Raw genomic sequence first — 16371 nt, 5'->3', positions numbered from 1 at the left:
TGGTCAGCTGGGTGGGTCACAACTCCAATGGTCGGGGGCTGTGGCCCATTGTTTACACTGAGGCGACAGTATCTACCGGTTCACTTGTAAAGTTCAGTAATTCAGGAGTTCACCGGGAGAGAGAGAGAGAGAGAGAGAGAGAGAGAGAGAGAGAGAGAGAGAGAGAGAGAGAGAGAGAGAGAGAGAGAGAGAGAGTTTAGGTCGACCTGTTGAGGTGTGGGCAGGCCGTGAGCAGCATGCCGCACATCCAAACCCATCTAAGGCTGGACCATGCGTGTGTGTATATAGGAAAGTTGTTCTACTGAAATACGAGATAATGAGACAAACTATTATTGAAAACAGTTTTATTCCTACTGGCCGGACCTCACCTCAGGAGGGCTTTCTTTGGTTACATTTTTGCATAAGACGCCAACTTTGTGGGCGTGACAGTAGATTCCTGAGGTGACAAATGGTAATGTGGTTGTTACTGTGCACGAGGTAAACCAGTGCTTACTAGAGGCAGTGTATGTACCTGGTTCTAACACCAGGAGAAGGATATAAAGGTTCTAACACCAGGAGAAGGATATAAAGGTTCTAACACCAGGAGAAGGATATAAAGATTCTAACACCAGGAGAAGGATATAAAGGTTCTAACACCAGGAGAAGGATATAAAGGTTCTAACACCAGGGGAAGGATATAAAGGTTCTAACACCAGGAGAAGGATATAAAGGCTCTAACACCAGGAGAAGGATATAAAGGCTCTAACACCAGGAGAAGGATATAAAGGTTCTAACACCAGGAGAAGGATATAAAGGTTCTAACGCCACGGGAAGGATATAAAGGTTCTAACACCAGAAGGATATAAAGGTTCTAACACCAGGAGAAGGATATAAAGGTTCTAACACCAGGGGAAGGATATAAAAGTTCTAACACCAGGAGAAGGATATAAAGGTTCTAACACTACGAGGATATAAAGGTTCTAACACCAGGAGAAGGATATAAAGGTTCTAACACCAAGAGAAGGATATAAAGGTTCTAACACCAAGAGAAGGATATAAAGGTTCTAACACCAGGAGAAGGATAAAAAGGTTCTAACACCACGGGAAGGATATAAAGGTTCTAACACAAGGAGAAGGATATAAAGGTTCTAACACCAGGAGAAGGATATAAAGGTTCTAACACCAAGAGAAGGATATAAAGGTTCTAACACCAGGAGAAGGATAAAAAGGTTCTAACGCCACGGGAAGGATATAAAGGTTCTAACACCAGGAGAAGGATATAAAGGTTGTAACACCAGGAGAAGGATATAAAGGTTCTAACGCCACGGGAAGGATATGAAGGTTCTAACACCACGGGAAGGATATAAAGGTTAACACCAGAAGGATAAAAAGGTTCTAACACCAGGGGAAGGATATAAAGGTTCTAACACCAGAAGGATAAAAAGGTTCTAACACCAGGGGAAGGATATAAAGGTTCTGACACCAGGGGAAGGATATAAGGGTTCTCACACCAGGGAAAGATATAAAGGTTCTAACACCAGGAGAAGGATATAAAGGTTCTAACACCAGGAGAAGGATAAAAAGGTTCTAACACCAGAGGAAGGATATAAAGGGGAATCATATAAAGGTTCTAAAGCCAGGGAAAGGATATGAAGGTTCTAACACCAGGGGAAGGATATGAAGGTTCTAACACCAGGGGAAGGATATGAAGGTTCTAACACCAGGGAAAGGATATAAAAGTTCCAACACCAGGGGAAGGATATAAAGTTTCTAACGCCAGGGGAAGGATATTAAGTTCTCACACCAGGGGAAGGATAGAAAGGTTCTAACAAAAGGGGAAGGATATAAAGGTTCTAACATCAGGGGAAGGTTATAAAGGTTCTAACACCAGGGAAGGATAGAAAGGTTCTAACACCATGGAAGGATATAATGGTTCTAACACCAGAGGAAGGACAAAAAGTTCTAACACCAGGGGAGGGATATAAAGGCTCTAACACCAGGGAAAGGATAGAAAGGTTCTAACACCAGGGAAAGGATATAAAGGTTCTAACAACTGGGAAAAGTTATAGATGTTCTAACACCAGGAGAAGGATATAAAGGTTCTAACGCCAGGGGAAGGATATTAAGTTCTTACACCAGGGGAAGGATATAAACGTTCTAACACCAGGGGAAGGATATACAGGTACTAACATCAGGGGAAGGTTATAAAGGTTCTAACACCAGGAGAAGGATATAAAGGTTCTAACACCAGGAGAAGGATATAAAGGTTCTAACGCCAGGGGAAGGATATTAAGTTCTTACACCAGGGGAAGGATATAAACGTTCTAACACCAGGGGAAGAATATACAGGTACTAACATCAGGGGAAGGTTATAAAGGTTCTAACACCAGGGAAAGTTATAAAGGTTCTAACACCAAGGGAAGGATATAAAGGTTCTAACACCAAGTAAAGGATAAAAAGGTTCTAACACCAGGAAGGTTATAAAGGTTCTAACACGAGGGGAACGATATAAAGGCTCTAACATCCGGGAAGGATATAAAGGTTCTAACACCAGAGGAAGGATAGAAAGGTTCTAACACGAGAGGAAGGATAGAGAGGTTCTAACACGAGAGGAAGGAAAGAGAGGTTCTAACACCAAAGGAAGGATAGGTTCTAACATCAGGGGAGGGATATGATGGTTCTAACACCAGGAAAGGATATAAAGATTCTAACACCAACGGAAGGATATGAATGTTCTAACACCAGGGGCAGGATATGAAGGTTTTAACATCAGAGATAGGATAGAAAGGTTCTAACACCAGGGTAGGACACCGGTTCTAACACAAGGGGAAGGTTTACAGGTTCTCACACCAGCAGAACATAAAGGTTCTAACATCAAAGGAAGGATATAAAGGTTGTAAAACCAGGGGAAGGATATGGAGGTTCTAGCACAAGGTAAGGATATAAAGGGTCTAACACCAGGGAAGGATATAAAGGTTCTAACACTAGAGAAAGGATATAAAGGTTCTAACGCCAGGATAAGGATAGAAAGGTTCTAAACAGGAAGGATATAAAGGTTCTAACACCAAATTAAGGATATAAAGGTTCTAACACCAGAGGAAAGATATAACGGTTCCAACACCAGGTAAAGGATAAAAAGGTTCTAACACGGGAAGGTTATAAAGGTTCTAACACCAGTGGAAGGATGAAAAGGTTTTAACACCTGGGAAGGATATAAAGGTCCTAACACCAGGGGAAGGATATAACGGTTCTAACACCATAGGCAGGATAGAAAGATTCTAACACCAGGGGAAGGATATAAAGGCACTAACGCCAGGGAAGGATATTAAGTTCTGACACCAGGGGAAGAATATAAACGGGGAAGGATATAAAGGTTCTAACATCAGGGGAAGGTTATAAAGGTTATAATGCCAGGTAAAGGATAAAAAGGTTCTAACACCCGGGATGGATATAAAGGTTCTATCACCAGGGGAAGGATATAAAGGTTCTAACACCCGGGAAGGATATAAAAGTTCTAACACCAGGGGAAGGATAGAAAGGTTCTAACCCCAGGGGAAGGATAGAAAGGTTCTTACACCAGGGGAAGGATATAATGGTTCTAGCACCAGGGAAGGATATAAAGGTTCTAACACGAAATTAAGGATATAAATGTTCTAACACCAGGGGCAGGATATGAAGGTTCTAGCACCAGGAAAATGATACAAAGTTTCTAACACCAGGGAAGGCTGTAAAGGTTCTAACACCAGGGGAAGGTTATACAGGTTCTAACACCAGCAGAACATAAAGGTTCTAACATCAAGGGAAGGATATAAAGGTTCTAACACCAGGGGAAAATAAGAATTCTTTAACACACCAGGGGAAGGATATAAAGGTTCTAACACCAGGGGAAGGATATGAAGGTACTAGCACAAGGGAAGGATATAAAGGGTCGAACACCAGGGGAAGGATATAAAGGTTCTAACACCAATGGACGGTATGAAGGTTCTAGCACAAGGGAAGGATGTAAAGGGTCTAACACTAGGGAAGGATATAAAGGTTCTAACACCAGGGAAAGGATATAAAGGTTCTAACACCAGGGAAAGGATATGGTTCTACCACAAGGGAAGGATATAAAGGTTCTAACACCAGGGGAAGGATATGGTTTTAGCACAAGGGAAGGATATAAAGGTTCTAACACCAGGGGAAGGATATAAAGGTTCTAACACTAGGGGAAGGATATAAAAGTTCTAACACCAGGGGAAGGGTATAAAGGTTCTAACACCAGGGGAAGGATATAAAGGTTCTAACACCAGGGGAAGGATATAAAGGTTCTAACACAAGGGGAAGGATATAAAGGTTCTAACACAAGGGGAAGGATATAAAGGTTCTAACACCAAGGGAAGGATAGAAAGGCTCTAACACCAGGGGAAGGATATAAAGGTTCTAACACCAGGGAAGGATATAAAGGTTCTAACACCAGGGGAAGGATATGAAGGTTCTAGCACAAGGGAAGGATGTAAAGGGTCTAATACCAGGGAAGGATATAAAGGTTCTAACACCAGGGAAAGGATATAAAGGTTCTAACACCAGGGAAAGGATATGGTTCTAGCACAAGCGAAGGATATAAAGGTTCTAACACCAGGGGAAGGATATAAAGGTTCTAACACCAGGGAAAGGATATAAAGGTTCTAACACCAGGGAAAGGATATGGTTCTAGCACAAGGGAAGGATATAAAGGTTCTAACACCAGGGGAAGGATATAAAGGCTCTAACACCAGGGAAAGGATATGGTTCTAGTACAAGGGAAGGATATAAAGGTTCTAACACCAGGGGAAGGATATAAAGGTTCTAACACCAGGGAAGGATATAAAGGTTCTAACACCAGGGGAAGGATATAAAGGTTCTAACACCAGGGGAAGTACATAATGGCACAAAGTATCATCCTTATTGTCATAGTTCAAGAGGCGAGGCCGGTTACACGACAAGGGTGGTGTGGCAGTGTGGGTGGCACTTAACGCTCTGCTAGGGAGACAATATTCACGACAAATGGTTCTCCGCAAGCTTAGTTCTTTGGTCTCCATATAAAGCTGTCTCTCCACAAGCTTAGTTCTTTGTTATCCATATAAAGCTGTCTCTCCAACAAGCTTAGTTCTTTGGTCATCATATAAGGCTGTTTCTCCACAAGCTTAGGTCTTTGGTCTCCATATAAAGCTGTTTCTCCACAAGCTAAGGTCTTTGGTCTCCATGTATAGCTGTCTTTCCATAGGCTTAGGTCTTTGGTTTCCATATAAAGCTGTCTCTGCAGAAAGTTAGGTCATTGGTCTCCGTATAAAGCTATTTCTTCACAAGCTTAGGTCCTTGGTCTCCATATAAAGCTGTTTCTTCACAGACTTAACCCTTTGGTCTCTATATAAACTGTCTTTACAAACTTAGGTCTTTGGTTTCCATATTAAGCTATCTCTTCACAAGCTTATGTCTTTAATCTCCATATAAAGCTGTCCCTTCAAAGGCTTAGGTCTTTGGTCTCCATATGAAGCTATCTCTCCACAGACGTAGGCCTTTGGTCTTGTAAAGCTGTCTCTTCAAAAGCTTAGGTCTTTGGTCTCCATATAAAGCTGTCTCTCCACAAGCTTAGGTCTTTGGTCGCCATATAATACTGTCCCTCCAGCAAGTTAGGTCTCTAGTCTCCATATAATGCTGTCCCGCCACCGGGGTAGGTCTTTGGTCTCCATATAAAGCTGTCTCTCCACCAGGTTAGGTCTTTGGTCTCCATATAAAGCTGTCTCTCCACCAGGTTAAACCTTTGGTCTTCACATAATGCTGTCTCTTCGCCAGGTTAGGTATTTGGTCTCCATATAAAGCTGTCTCTCCACCGGGTTAGGTCTTTGGTCTCCATATAATGCTGTCTCCCCACCGGGTTAGGTCTTCGGTCTCCATATAAAGCTGTCTCTCCACCAGGTTAGACCTTTGGTCTCCATATAATGCTGTCTCTACACCAGGTTAGGTCTTTGGTCTCCATATAAAGCTGTCTCTCCACCGGGTTAGGTCTTTGGTCTCCATATAAAGCTGTCTCCCCACCAGGTTAGACCTTTGGTCTCCATATAATGCTGTCTCTACACCAGGTTAGGTCTTTGGTCTCCATATAAAGCTGTCTCTCCACCAGGTTAGGTCTTTGGTCTCCATATAAAGCTGTCTCTCCACCGGTTTAGGTCTTTGGTCTCCATATAATGCTGTCTCTTCATCGGGTTAGGTTTTTGGTCTCAATATAATGATGTCTCTCCACTGGGTTCGGTCTTTGGGCTCCATATAATGCTGTTTCTTCACCGGGTTAGGTCTTTGGTCTCCATATGATGCTCCCCTCCAGCGGGGTAGGTTTTTGGTCTCCATATAATGCGGCCCATCCACCGAGTTAGGTCTTTGGTCTCCATATAGTGCTGTCTCTCCACCAGGCTGTCTTTGGTTTCCATATAAAGCTTTCTCTCCACCGGGTTAGGTCTTTAGTCTCCATATAATGCTGTCTTTCCACTGGGTTAGGTTTTTGGTCTCCATATAATGCTCTCTCTCCACCAGGTTAGGTCTTAGGTCTCTAAATAATGCTGTCCTTCCACCAGGTTATGTCTTTGGTCTCCATACAATGCTGTTTCCCCCGGGTTAGGTCTTTGGTCTCCATATAACGATATCTCTCTACCGGGTTAGACCTTTGGTCTCCGTATAATGCTGTCTCCCCACCGGGTTAGGTCTTCGGTCTCCGTATAATGCTGTCTCTCCACCGGGTTAGGTCTTTGGTCTTCATATAATGCTGTCTCTCTACCGGGTTTGGTCTTCGGTCTCCATATAATGCTGTCTCTCTACCGGGTTAGGTCTTCGGTCTCCATATAATACTGTCTCTCCACAAATGCTTACGTAGTAAGGAGTCCAGGAAGTCGCTAGGGGCAGTAGGGTTCTCCCTGGCTACCTTCTCACAGATCCGTTTGACCTTGTTAACCTCCGCCACTAGCGTCTTGGTGTAGTAAGGGTCCTTACTGGCGTGGAGGGTGGCAGCGTTGTAGGGGAAGGTCCGCACCCAGTCCCCACACCTGGGGGGGCACCGCTGTGGTCCACCTCCCTCCACAACCCCTTCCTGGCCCTCACGACGACCCAGGTAACTTCTGGTTGTCATGTTGTTGGCAAATTGTTGTCGTACCCGTTGGAAAGTTGTGTTGGTAGTGGCGGGCAGGAAGGTCTCCTCCGGCAACAGAAGCTCATTCTTCCCTCCTCCCACGGACGGCCTTTTCCTCCCGTCAGCCATCAGACTCTTCACTTGGCTGTTCCTGGCAACCTCCCTCTTCCCCACACGGACCACAGCCAGTGAGGACTGGCGCCCTTGGCCAGGTGTGACCACGGCCTGCTGGCCACGGTCTTGGCAGGTGCTGGTACCGACCTTTCTGGCCCGGGCTGTGGGCCGCAGCCGCTGAAGACTATCCATCAGTCGTTCATACTGCCTGAGACTGAGTGCCTCCTCCTCCGTAGCGGCAGAGTCACTGTGGGCCAGGAGCACCACCACCGGCGGCCTCAGACTCCGCCCCAGGGGCTCCATCACCTTGGGAGGACCCAGCAGGTCAAACAGATGGTGCAGCAGCGGCTTCTTGACCACCCTGTCAACATCACAGTCGTAGCTGAGCGACGGGCATCTATTGACCTCCAGAAGCCATGGGGTCAGTGTCTCGTCCACCTAGAGATGGGGCAAGTTAATCATGGGCTAGAGGGATGGTCAGGGTCCACCTGGTGATGGGGCAAGTTAATCATGGGCTAGAGGGATGGTCAGGGTCCACCTGGTGATGGGGCAAGTTAACCATGGGCTAGAGGGATGGTCAGGGTCCACCTGGTGATGGGGCAAGTTAACCATGGGCTAGAGGGATGGTCAGGGTCCACCTGGTGATGGGGCAAGTTAATCATGGGCTAGAGGGATGGTCAGGGTCCACCTGGTGATGGGGCAAGTTAACCATGGGCTAGAGGGATGGTCAGGGTCCACCTGGTGATGGGGCAAGTTAATCATGGGCTAGGGGGATGGTCAGGGTCCACCTGGTGATGGGGCAAGTTAATCATGGGCTAGAGGGATGGTCAGGGTCCACCTGGTGATTGGGCAAGTTAATCATGGGCTAGAGGGATGGTCAGGGTCCACCTGGTGATGGGGCAAGTTAATCATGGGCTAGAAGGATGGTCAGGGTCCACCTAGTGATGGGCTAGAGGTATGGTCAGGGTCCACCTAGTGATGGGCTAGAGGGATGGTCAGGGTCCACCTGGTGATGGGCTAGGGTGATGGTCAGGATCCACCTGGTGATGGGGCAAGTTAGTTATGGGCTAGAGAGATGGTCAGGGTCCACCTGGTGATAGGGAAAATTAATGATGGGCCAGAAGGATGGTCAGGGTCCACCTAGTGATGAGGCAAGTTAGTGATGGGACAAAGGGATAGTCAGGGTCCACCTGGTGATGGGACAAGTTAGTGATGGGCTAGGATGATGGTCAGGATCCACCTGGTAATGGGGCAAGTTAGTTATGGGCTAGAGGCATGGTCAGGGTCCACCTGGTGATAGGGCAAGTTAGTGATGGTTTAGAGGGACGGTCAGGGTCCACCTGGTGATGAGAAAAGTAAGTGATGGGCTAGATGGATGGTCAGGTTCCGCCTGGTGATTTGGCAAGTTAGTGATGGGCTAGAGGGATGGTCAGGGTCCACCTAATGATTAGGGTAAGTTAGTGATGGGCTAGAGGGATGGTCAGGATCCACCTAATGATTAGGGTAAGTTAGTGATGGGCTAGAGGGATGGTCAGGATCCACCTAATGATTAGGGTAAGTTAGTGATGGGCTAGAGGGATGGTCAGGGTCCACCTAATGATTAGGGTAAGTTAGTGATGGGCTAGAGGGATGATTAGGATCCATTTGGTGATGGAGCAAGTTAGTGATGGCCTAGAGTGATGACCAGGGTCTTTCCTGGTGATGGGGTAAGTTAGTGATGGGCTAGAATGATGGTCCGAGTCCACCTTGTGATGGGGCAAGTTAGTGATGGGCTAGAGGGATGGTCAGGGTCCACTTGGTGATGGGGCAAGTCAGAGACGGGCTAGAGGGTTAGGGTCCACCTGGTGATAGGGAAAGTTATTGATGGCCTAAAGTGATGGTCAGGGTCCACCTGGTGATGGGGTAAGTTAGTGATGGGCTTAATGGATGGTCAGGGTTCACCTGGTGAAGGGAAAAGTAAGTGATGGGCTAGATGGATGGTCAGGTTCCGCCTGGTGATTTGGCAAGTTAGTGATGGGCTAGAGGGATGGTCAGGGTCCACCTAATGATTAGGGTAAGTTAGTGATGGGCTAGAGGGATGGTCAGGATCCACCTAATGATTAGGGTAAGTTAGTGATGGGCTAGAGGGATGGTCAGGGTCCACCTAATGATTAGGGTAAGTTAGTGATGGGCTAGAGGGATGATTAGGATCCATTTGGTGATGGAGCAAGTTAGTGATGGCCTAGAGTGATGACCAGGGTCTTTCCTGGTGATGGGGTAAGTTAGTGATGGGCTAGAATGATGGTCCGAGTCCACCTTGTGATGGGGCAAGTTAGTGATGGGCTAGAGGGATGGTCAGGGTCCACTTGGTGATGGGGCAAGTCAGAGACGGGCTAGAGGGTTAGGGTCCACCTGGTGATAGGGAAAGTTATTGATGGCCTAAAGTGATGGTCAGGGTCCACCTGGTGATGGGGTAAGTTAGTGATGGGCTTAATGGATGGTCAGGGTCCACCTGGTGATGGGCAAAGCTAGTGATGGGATAGAGGGATGGTCAGGGTTCACCTGGTGAAGGGAAAGGTAAGTGGTGGGCTAGAGGGATGGTCAGGTTCCGCTTGGTGATAAGGCAAGTTAGTGATGGGCTAGAGGGATGGTCAAGGTCTACCTAATGATTAGGTGAGTTAGTGATGGGCTAGAGGGATGGTTAGGATCCACTTGGTGATGGGGCAAGTTAGTGATGGTCAGGATCTTTCCTGGTGATGGGGTAAGTTAGTGGTAGGCTAGAATGATGGGTAGAATCCACCTGGTGATGGGACAAGTTAGTGATGGGCTAGAGGGATAGTTAGAGTGCACCTGGTGATGGGACAAGTTACTGACGGGCTAGAGAGATGGTCAGGGTGCACCTGGTGATGGGGCAAGTTAATGATGGGCTAGAGTGATGGTAAGGGTCCACTTGGTGATAGGGCAAGCTAGTGATGGGCTAGAGGGATGGTCATGGTCCACCTGGCGATGGGACAAGTTAGTGATGGACTAGAAGGATGGTTAGGGTCCACCTAGTGATGGGCTAGAGGGATGGTCATGGTCCACCTGGTGATGGGGCAAGTAAGTGATGGGCTAAAGGGATGGCCATGGTTCACCTGGTGATGGGACAAGTTAGTGATGGGCTAGAGGGATGGTCAGGGTACACCTGGTGACGGAACGAGTTAGTGATGGTGTAGGGGGTGGTCAGGGTCCACCTTATGATAGGCAAGTTAATGGTGGGCTAGAGGGATGGTAGGCTCCACCTGGTGATGGGACAAGTTAGTGATGGGCTAAAGGATGGTCATGGTCCACCTGGTGATGGGACAAGTTAGTGATGGTGTAGGGGGTGGTCAGGGCCCACCTTGTGATGGGCAAGTTAATGGTGGGCTAGAGGTATGATCAGGGTCCAGCTACCTAGTGATGTGGCAAGTTAGTGATGAGCTAAAGGATGGTCAGGATCCATCTGGTAATTGGACAAGTTAGTGATGAGTCAGAGGGATGGTCAGGGTCCACCTGATGACAGGACAAGTTAGTGATGAGTTAGAGGGATGGTCAGGATCCATCTGGTAATTGGGCAAGTTAGTGATGAGTTAGAGGGATGGTCAGGGTCCACCTGTTGATGGGGCAACCGAGTTGTGGGCTAGAGGGATGGTAACAGTTGATGAAGATGCAACACAAGAAGCAGTAACAGCTGGTGGAGATGCAACACAAGGAACAGTAATATTTGATGGAAATGCAGCTCAAGGAACAGTAACAGTTGATGGACATGCAACACAAGGAACAACGTATTTGATGGAGATGCAACACAATGAACAGTAACAGTTGATGGAGATACAACATAATGAACAGTAGTATTTGATGGAGATGCAACACAATGAAAAGTAATATTTAATGGAGATGCATCACAGTGAACAGTAACAGTTGATGGAGATTGAACACAAGGAACAGTAATATTTGATGGAAATGCAGCTCAAGGAACAGTAACAGTTGATGGAGATTGAACACAAGGAACAGTAATATTTGATGGATATGCATCACAAGGAACAGTAACAGTTGATGGAGATGCAACACAATGAACAGTAATATTTGATGAAGATGCAATACAAGGAACAGTAACAGTTGATGGAGACGCAACACAAGGAACAGTAATATTTGATGGAAATGCAGCATTAGGAACAGTAACAGTTGATGGAGATGCAACACAAGGAACAGTATTATTTGATGGAGATGCAACACAAGGAACAGTAATATTTGATGGAGATGCAACACAATGAGCAGTAACAGTTGATGGAGATGCAACACAAGGAACAGTATTATTTGATGGAGATGCAACACAAGGAACAGTAATATTTGATGGAGATAGAACACAATGAACGGTAATATTTGATGGAGATGCAACACAAGGAACAGTAACAGTTGATGGAGATGCATCACAAGGACCAGTATTATTTGATGGAGATGCAACACAAGGAACAGTAACAATTAGCAGAGATGCAACACAAATAACGGAACAGTATTATTTGATGGGAATGCAACACATGGAACAGTAATATTGATGCAGATGCAACACAAAGAATAGTACCAGCGGATTTATGGGTAACACAAGGAACGTTAAGATGTTGCTGTAGGCAGGCTGTGGTGGTGGGGGGGGGGGGGGGTGTGGACAATGAGCAGGTTGTGGTGCTGGTGTTCTAGGTGGGGTGTGGTGTTGATGTTGTGGTGCTGGTGTTCTAGGTGGGGTGTGGTGTTGATGTTGTGGTGCTGGTGTTCTAGGTGGGGTGTGGTGCTGGTGTTCTAGGTGGGGTGTGGTGTTGATGTTGTGGTGCTGGTGTTCTAGGTGGGGTGTGGTGTTGATGTTGTGGTGCTGGTGTTCTAGGTGGGGTGTGGTGTTGATGTTGTGGTGCTGGTGTTCTAGGTGGGGTGTGGTGTTGATGTTGTGGTGCTGGTGTTCTAGGTGGGGTGTGGTGTTGATGTTGTGGTGCTGGTGTTCTAGGTGGGGTGTGGTGTTGATGTTGTGGTGCTGGTGTTCTAGGTGGGGTGTGGTGTTGATGTTGTGGTGCTGGTGTTCTAGGTGGGGTGTGGTGTTGATGTTGTGGTGCTGGTGTTCTAGGTGGGGTGTGGTGTTGATGTTGTGGTGCTGGTGTTCTAGGTGGGGTGTGGTGTTGATGTTGTGGTGCTGGTGTTCTAGGTGGGGTGTGGTGTTGATGTTGTGGTGCTGGTGTTCTAGGTGGGGTGTGGTGTTGATGTTGTGGTGCTGGTGTTCTAGGTGGGGTGTGGTGTTGATGTTGTGGTGCTGGTGTTCTAGGTGGGGTGTGGTGTTGATGTTGTGGATAGAATGTTACAGGTTGCTGTAGGCAGACTGTAGTGGAATGTTTTGAGCGGGTTGTGGTGGTATTGTGGTGTTGGTGCTGTGGTCAGGCTGTGGTGCTGTGAGCAGGTTGTGGTGAGGGTGTTATGGGAAGGTTGTGATGGATGTTGTGGGCAGGTTACGGTGGGGTAGGTTGTGGTGCTAGTGTTGTGGACAGATTGTGTTGGAGGTGTTGTGAAGACGTTGTGGTGGGATGTTGTGGACAGGTTATATTGGGATGTTATATGCAAGCTGTGTTGGTGGTGTTGTACACGGGTTGTGGTGAGCATGTTGTGGTCTTACTTTGTGGGCAGGTTATGGTAGGGTGTGTTGCGGACAGATTGTGGTGCGGATGTTGTAGGCAGGTTGTAGCGGTACGTACCAGGATGTCGAAACCATACAGTTCGAAGCAGTTGTGGTGGTGAGGCACGAGTCCGACCTGACTCACCAAGGTCAAGGTCACCAACAACCACACCTGGTGCCACAGTAGCCAGTCCCTGATCCCAGTCCCACACAGGTGGCGCCGTAGCTCTCCAACTGTCCACTTGCACCCTGCACACACAGGGACGGCGTCAGTCTATCCTCCTGACACATTTGTACTGTCCCACTATCCTCCTGACACACTTGTACTGTCTCACTATCCTCCTGACACACTTGTACTGTCCCACTATCCTCCTGACACACTTGTACTGTCTCACTATCCTCCTGACACACTTGTACTGTCCCACTATCCTCCTGACACACTTGTACTGTCCCACTATCCTCCTGACACACTTGTACTGTCCCACTATCCTCCTGACACACTTGTACTGTCCCACTATCCTCCTGACACAGAAGATTACATAAATGATTACTTAATGAACAATGCCGATTCTTATGGTATACGGGAAGGATGAAGAACATAAGACCTATGTACATTTTCGTGAGAGTGTTAGCCAATGTAGAAGCAAATATTGTGGTAGAAACCGGAGAGTAAATCACACGACACCTCCCCACCCAGCCACTCCTCCCTCCGGCAAGGAAGGTTGTATGGAAGAAGGATTATTACCATGGTAATTACAAGTGAATGAGGTAAATGGCACTACCAGTTTAACTAGTTTGTCTTCGAAACAAGAAAGACTGGCTACCTTGACTGACTGACATCTCTAGAAGCAAAATTATCTTCTGATAAAGTTGTTGATGATGGCATTGATGATATAATGGTTCACTAGAGTTGATGATGGCATTGATGATATGATGGTTCGCTAGAGTTGATGATGGCATTGATGATATAATGGTTCGCTAGAGATGATGATGGCATTGATGATATGATGGTTCACTAGAGTTGATGATGGCATTGATGATATGATGGTTCGCTAGAGTTGATGATGGCATTGATGATATGATGGTTCACTAGAGTTGATGATGGCATTGATGATATGATGGTTCGCTAGAGTTGATGATGGCATTGATGATATGATGGTTCACTAGAGTTGATGATGGCATTGATGATATGATGGTTCGCTAGAGTTGATGATGGCATTGATGATATAATGGTTCACTAGAGTTGATGATGGCATTGATGATATGATGGTTCACTTGAGTTGATGATGGCATTGATGATATGATGGTTCGCTAGAGTTGATGATGGCATTGATGATATAATGGTTCACTTGAGTTGATGATGGCATTGATGATATGATGGTTCACTAGAGTTGATGATGGCATTGATGATATAATGGTTCACTAGAGTTGATGATGGCATTGATGATATGATGGTTCGCTAGAGTTGATGATGGCATTGATGATATAATGGTTCACTTGAGTTGATGATGGCATTGATGATATGATGGTTCACTAGAGTTGATGATGGCATTGATGATATAATGGTTCACTAGAGTTGATGATGGCATTGATGATATGATGGTTCGCTAGAGTTGATGATGGCATTGATGATATAATGGTTCACTTGAGTTGATGATGGCATTGATGATATGATGGTTCACTTGAGTTGATGATGGCATTGATGATATAATGGTTCACTAGAGTTGATGATGGCATTGATGATATGATGGTTCACTTGAGTTGATGATGGCATTGATGATATAATGGTTCACTAGAGTTGATGATGGCATTGATGATATGATGGTTCACTAGAGTTGATGATGGCATTGATGATATAATGGTTCACTTGAGTTGATGATGGCATTGATGATATGATGGTTCACTTGAGTTGATGATGGCATTGATGATATGATGGTTCGCTAGAGTTGATGATGGCATTGATGATATAATGGTTCGCTAGAGTTGATGATGGCATTGATGATATAATGGTTCACTAGAGTTGATGATGGCATTGATGATATGATGGTTCGCTAGAGTTGATGATGGCATTGATGATATAATGGTTCACTAGAGTTGATGATGGCATTGATGATATGATGGTTCGCTAGAGTTGATGATGGCATTGATGATATAATGGTTCACTTGAGTTGATGATGGCATTGATGATATGATGGTTCACTAGAGTTGATGATGGCATTGATGATATAATGGTTCACTAGAGTTGATGATGGCATTGATGATATGATGGTTCGCTAGAGTTGATGATGGCATTGATGATATAATGGTTCACTTGAGTTGATGATGGCATTGATGATATGATGGTTCACTTGAGTTGATGATGGCATTGATGATATAATGGTTCACTAGAGTTGATGATGGCATTGATGATATGATGGTTCACTTGAGTTGATGATGGCATTGATGATATAATGGTTCACTAGAGTTGATGATGGCATTGATGATATGATGGTTCACTTGAGTTGATGATGGCATTGATGATATAATGGTTCACTAGAGTTGATGATGGCATTGATGATATGATGGTTCACTTGAGTTGATGATGGCATTGATGATATGATGGTTCACTTGAGTTGATGATGGCATTGATGATATGATGGTTCACTTGAGTTGATGATGTCATTGATGATATGATGGTTCACTAGAGTTGATGATGGCATTGATGATATGATGGTTCACTTGAGTTGATGGTATTGACAATACAATGTTACAAAGAAAGTTCATTACTAGTTGGGGACTCGCCTGACCTTACTTATATACTCATCTGGCAATATACAAGTCAGAGCCATGCGCTTGGGAGGCTCACCTTGCGATATGAAGGTCAGAGTCAGAGATTGGGGTATACATAGGTCAGAGTCAGGGACTGGGGGACTCACCTGGCGATATATAAGTCAGAGACTGAGAGTGTGGGACTCACCTGGCGATATATATGTCGGTGGCAGAGACTGGGGAACTCACCTGGCGATATATGAGTCAGAGTCAGGGACTGGGGACTCACCTGGCGATATATGAGTCAGAGTCAGGGACTAGGGGACTCACCTGGCGATGTATAGGTCAGAGTCAGAGACTGGGGAACTCACCTGCTCCTACTCGCTCCTTCTCAGCTCTATAACCAGGAGCCAGTTTGTTGAGGGACGTGTTCGTCAGGTGACTGAAGACGTTGTCCAGAGCGGTCAAGCAGTACTTCTCCGTTCCAAACCTGTGCAACAGCAAAGCTTAGTGAGTTGCTCGCAACATCCTCTCTGCCGAACTTGTGCAGCAGTGAGAGTTAGTGAGTTGCTCACAAGACCATGCCTGTCAATGTGTGTGTCATACATACATACAATACGTTGTTATGTGATAACTCATCATTCTTGGTGTCCTGTGCATGTATGTATGATGATGAGCCAGGCTGAAGCTCTCAACTCAATATATGATTGGTATACAGGAATGACAGATCAACATTTTAGGAAGA

The 16371-nt window shown here is 45.8% G+C and overlaps 1 protein-coding gene across 1 annotated transcript in view; it reads right to left on the bottom strand.

The window, feature by feature from the left end:
• Nucleotides 1-329: 329 nt before the first annotated feature.
• The window catches only part of LOC139751165 (probable tubulin polyglutamylase TTLL2), a 64390-nt gene continuing 48348 nt past the window's right edge, over nt 330-16371 (bottom strand). The window contains exons 7-9 of the mRNA XM_071666278.1: nt 15998-16116; nt 12958-13127; nt 330-7669 (exon numbers count right to left, since the gene is read on the bottom strand). Coding sequence (XP_071522379.1) covers nt 6815-7669; nt 12958-13127; nt 15998-16116 — 1144 coding nt within the window. The 3' untranslated portion in view covers nt 330-6814. The remainder of the gene's footprint in view (nt 7670-12957; nt 13128-15997; nt 16117-16371) is intronic.

This window comes from Panulirus ornatus, chromosome 11 (assembly GCF_036320965.1).
Source record: "Panulirus ornatus isolate Po-2019 chromosome 11, ASM3632096v1, whole genome shotgun sequence".
Lineage (NCBI taxonomy): Eukaryota > Metazoa > Arthropoda > Malacostraca > Decapoda > Palinuridae > Panulirus > Panulirus ornatus.
This window is presented reverse-complemented; position numbering and strand designations above follow the sequence as displayed.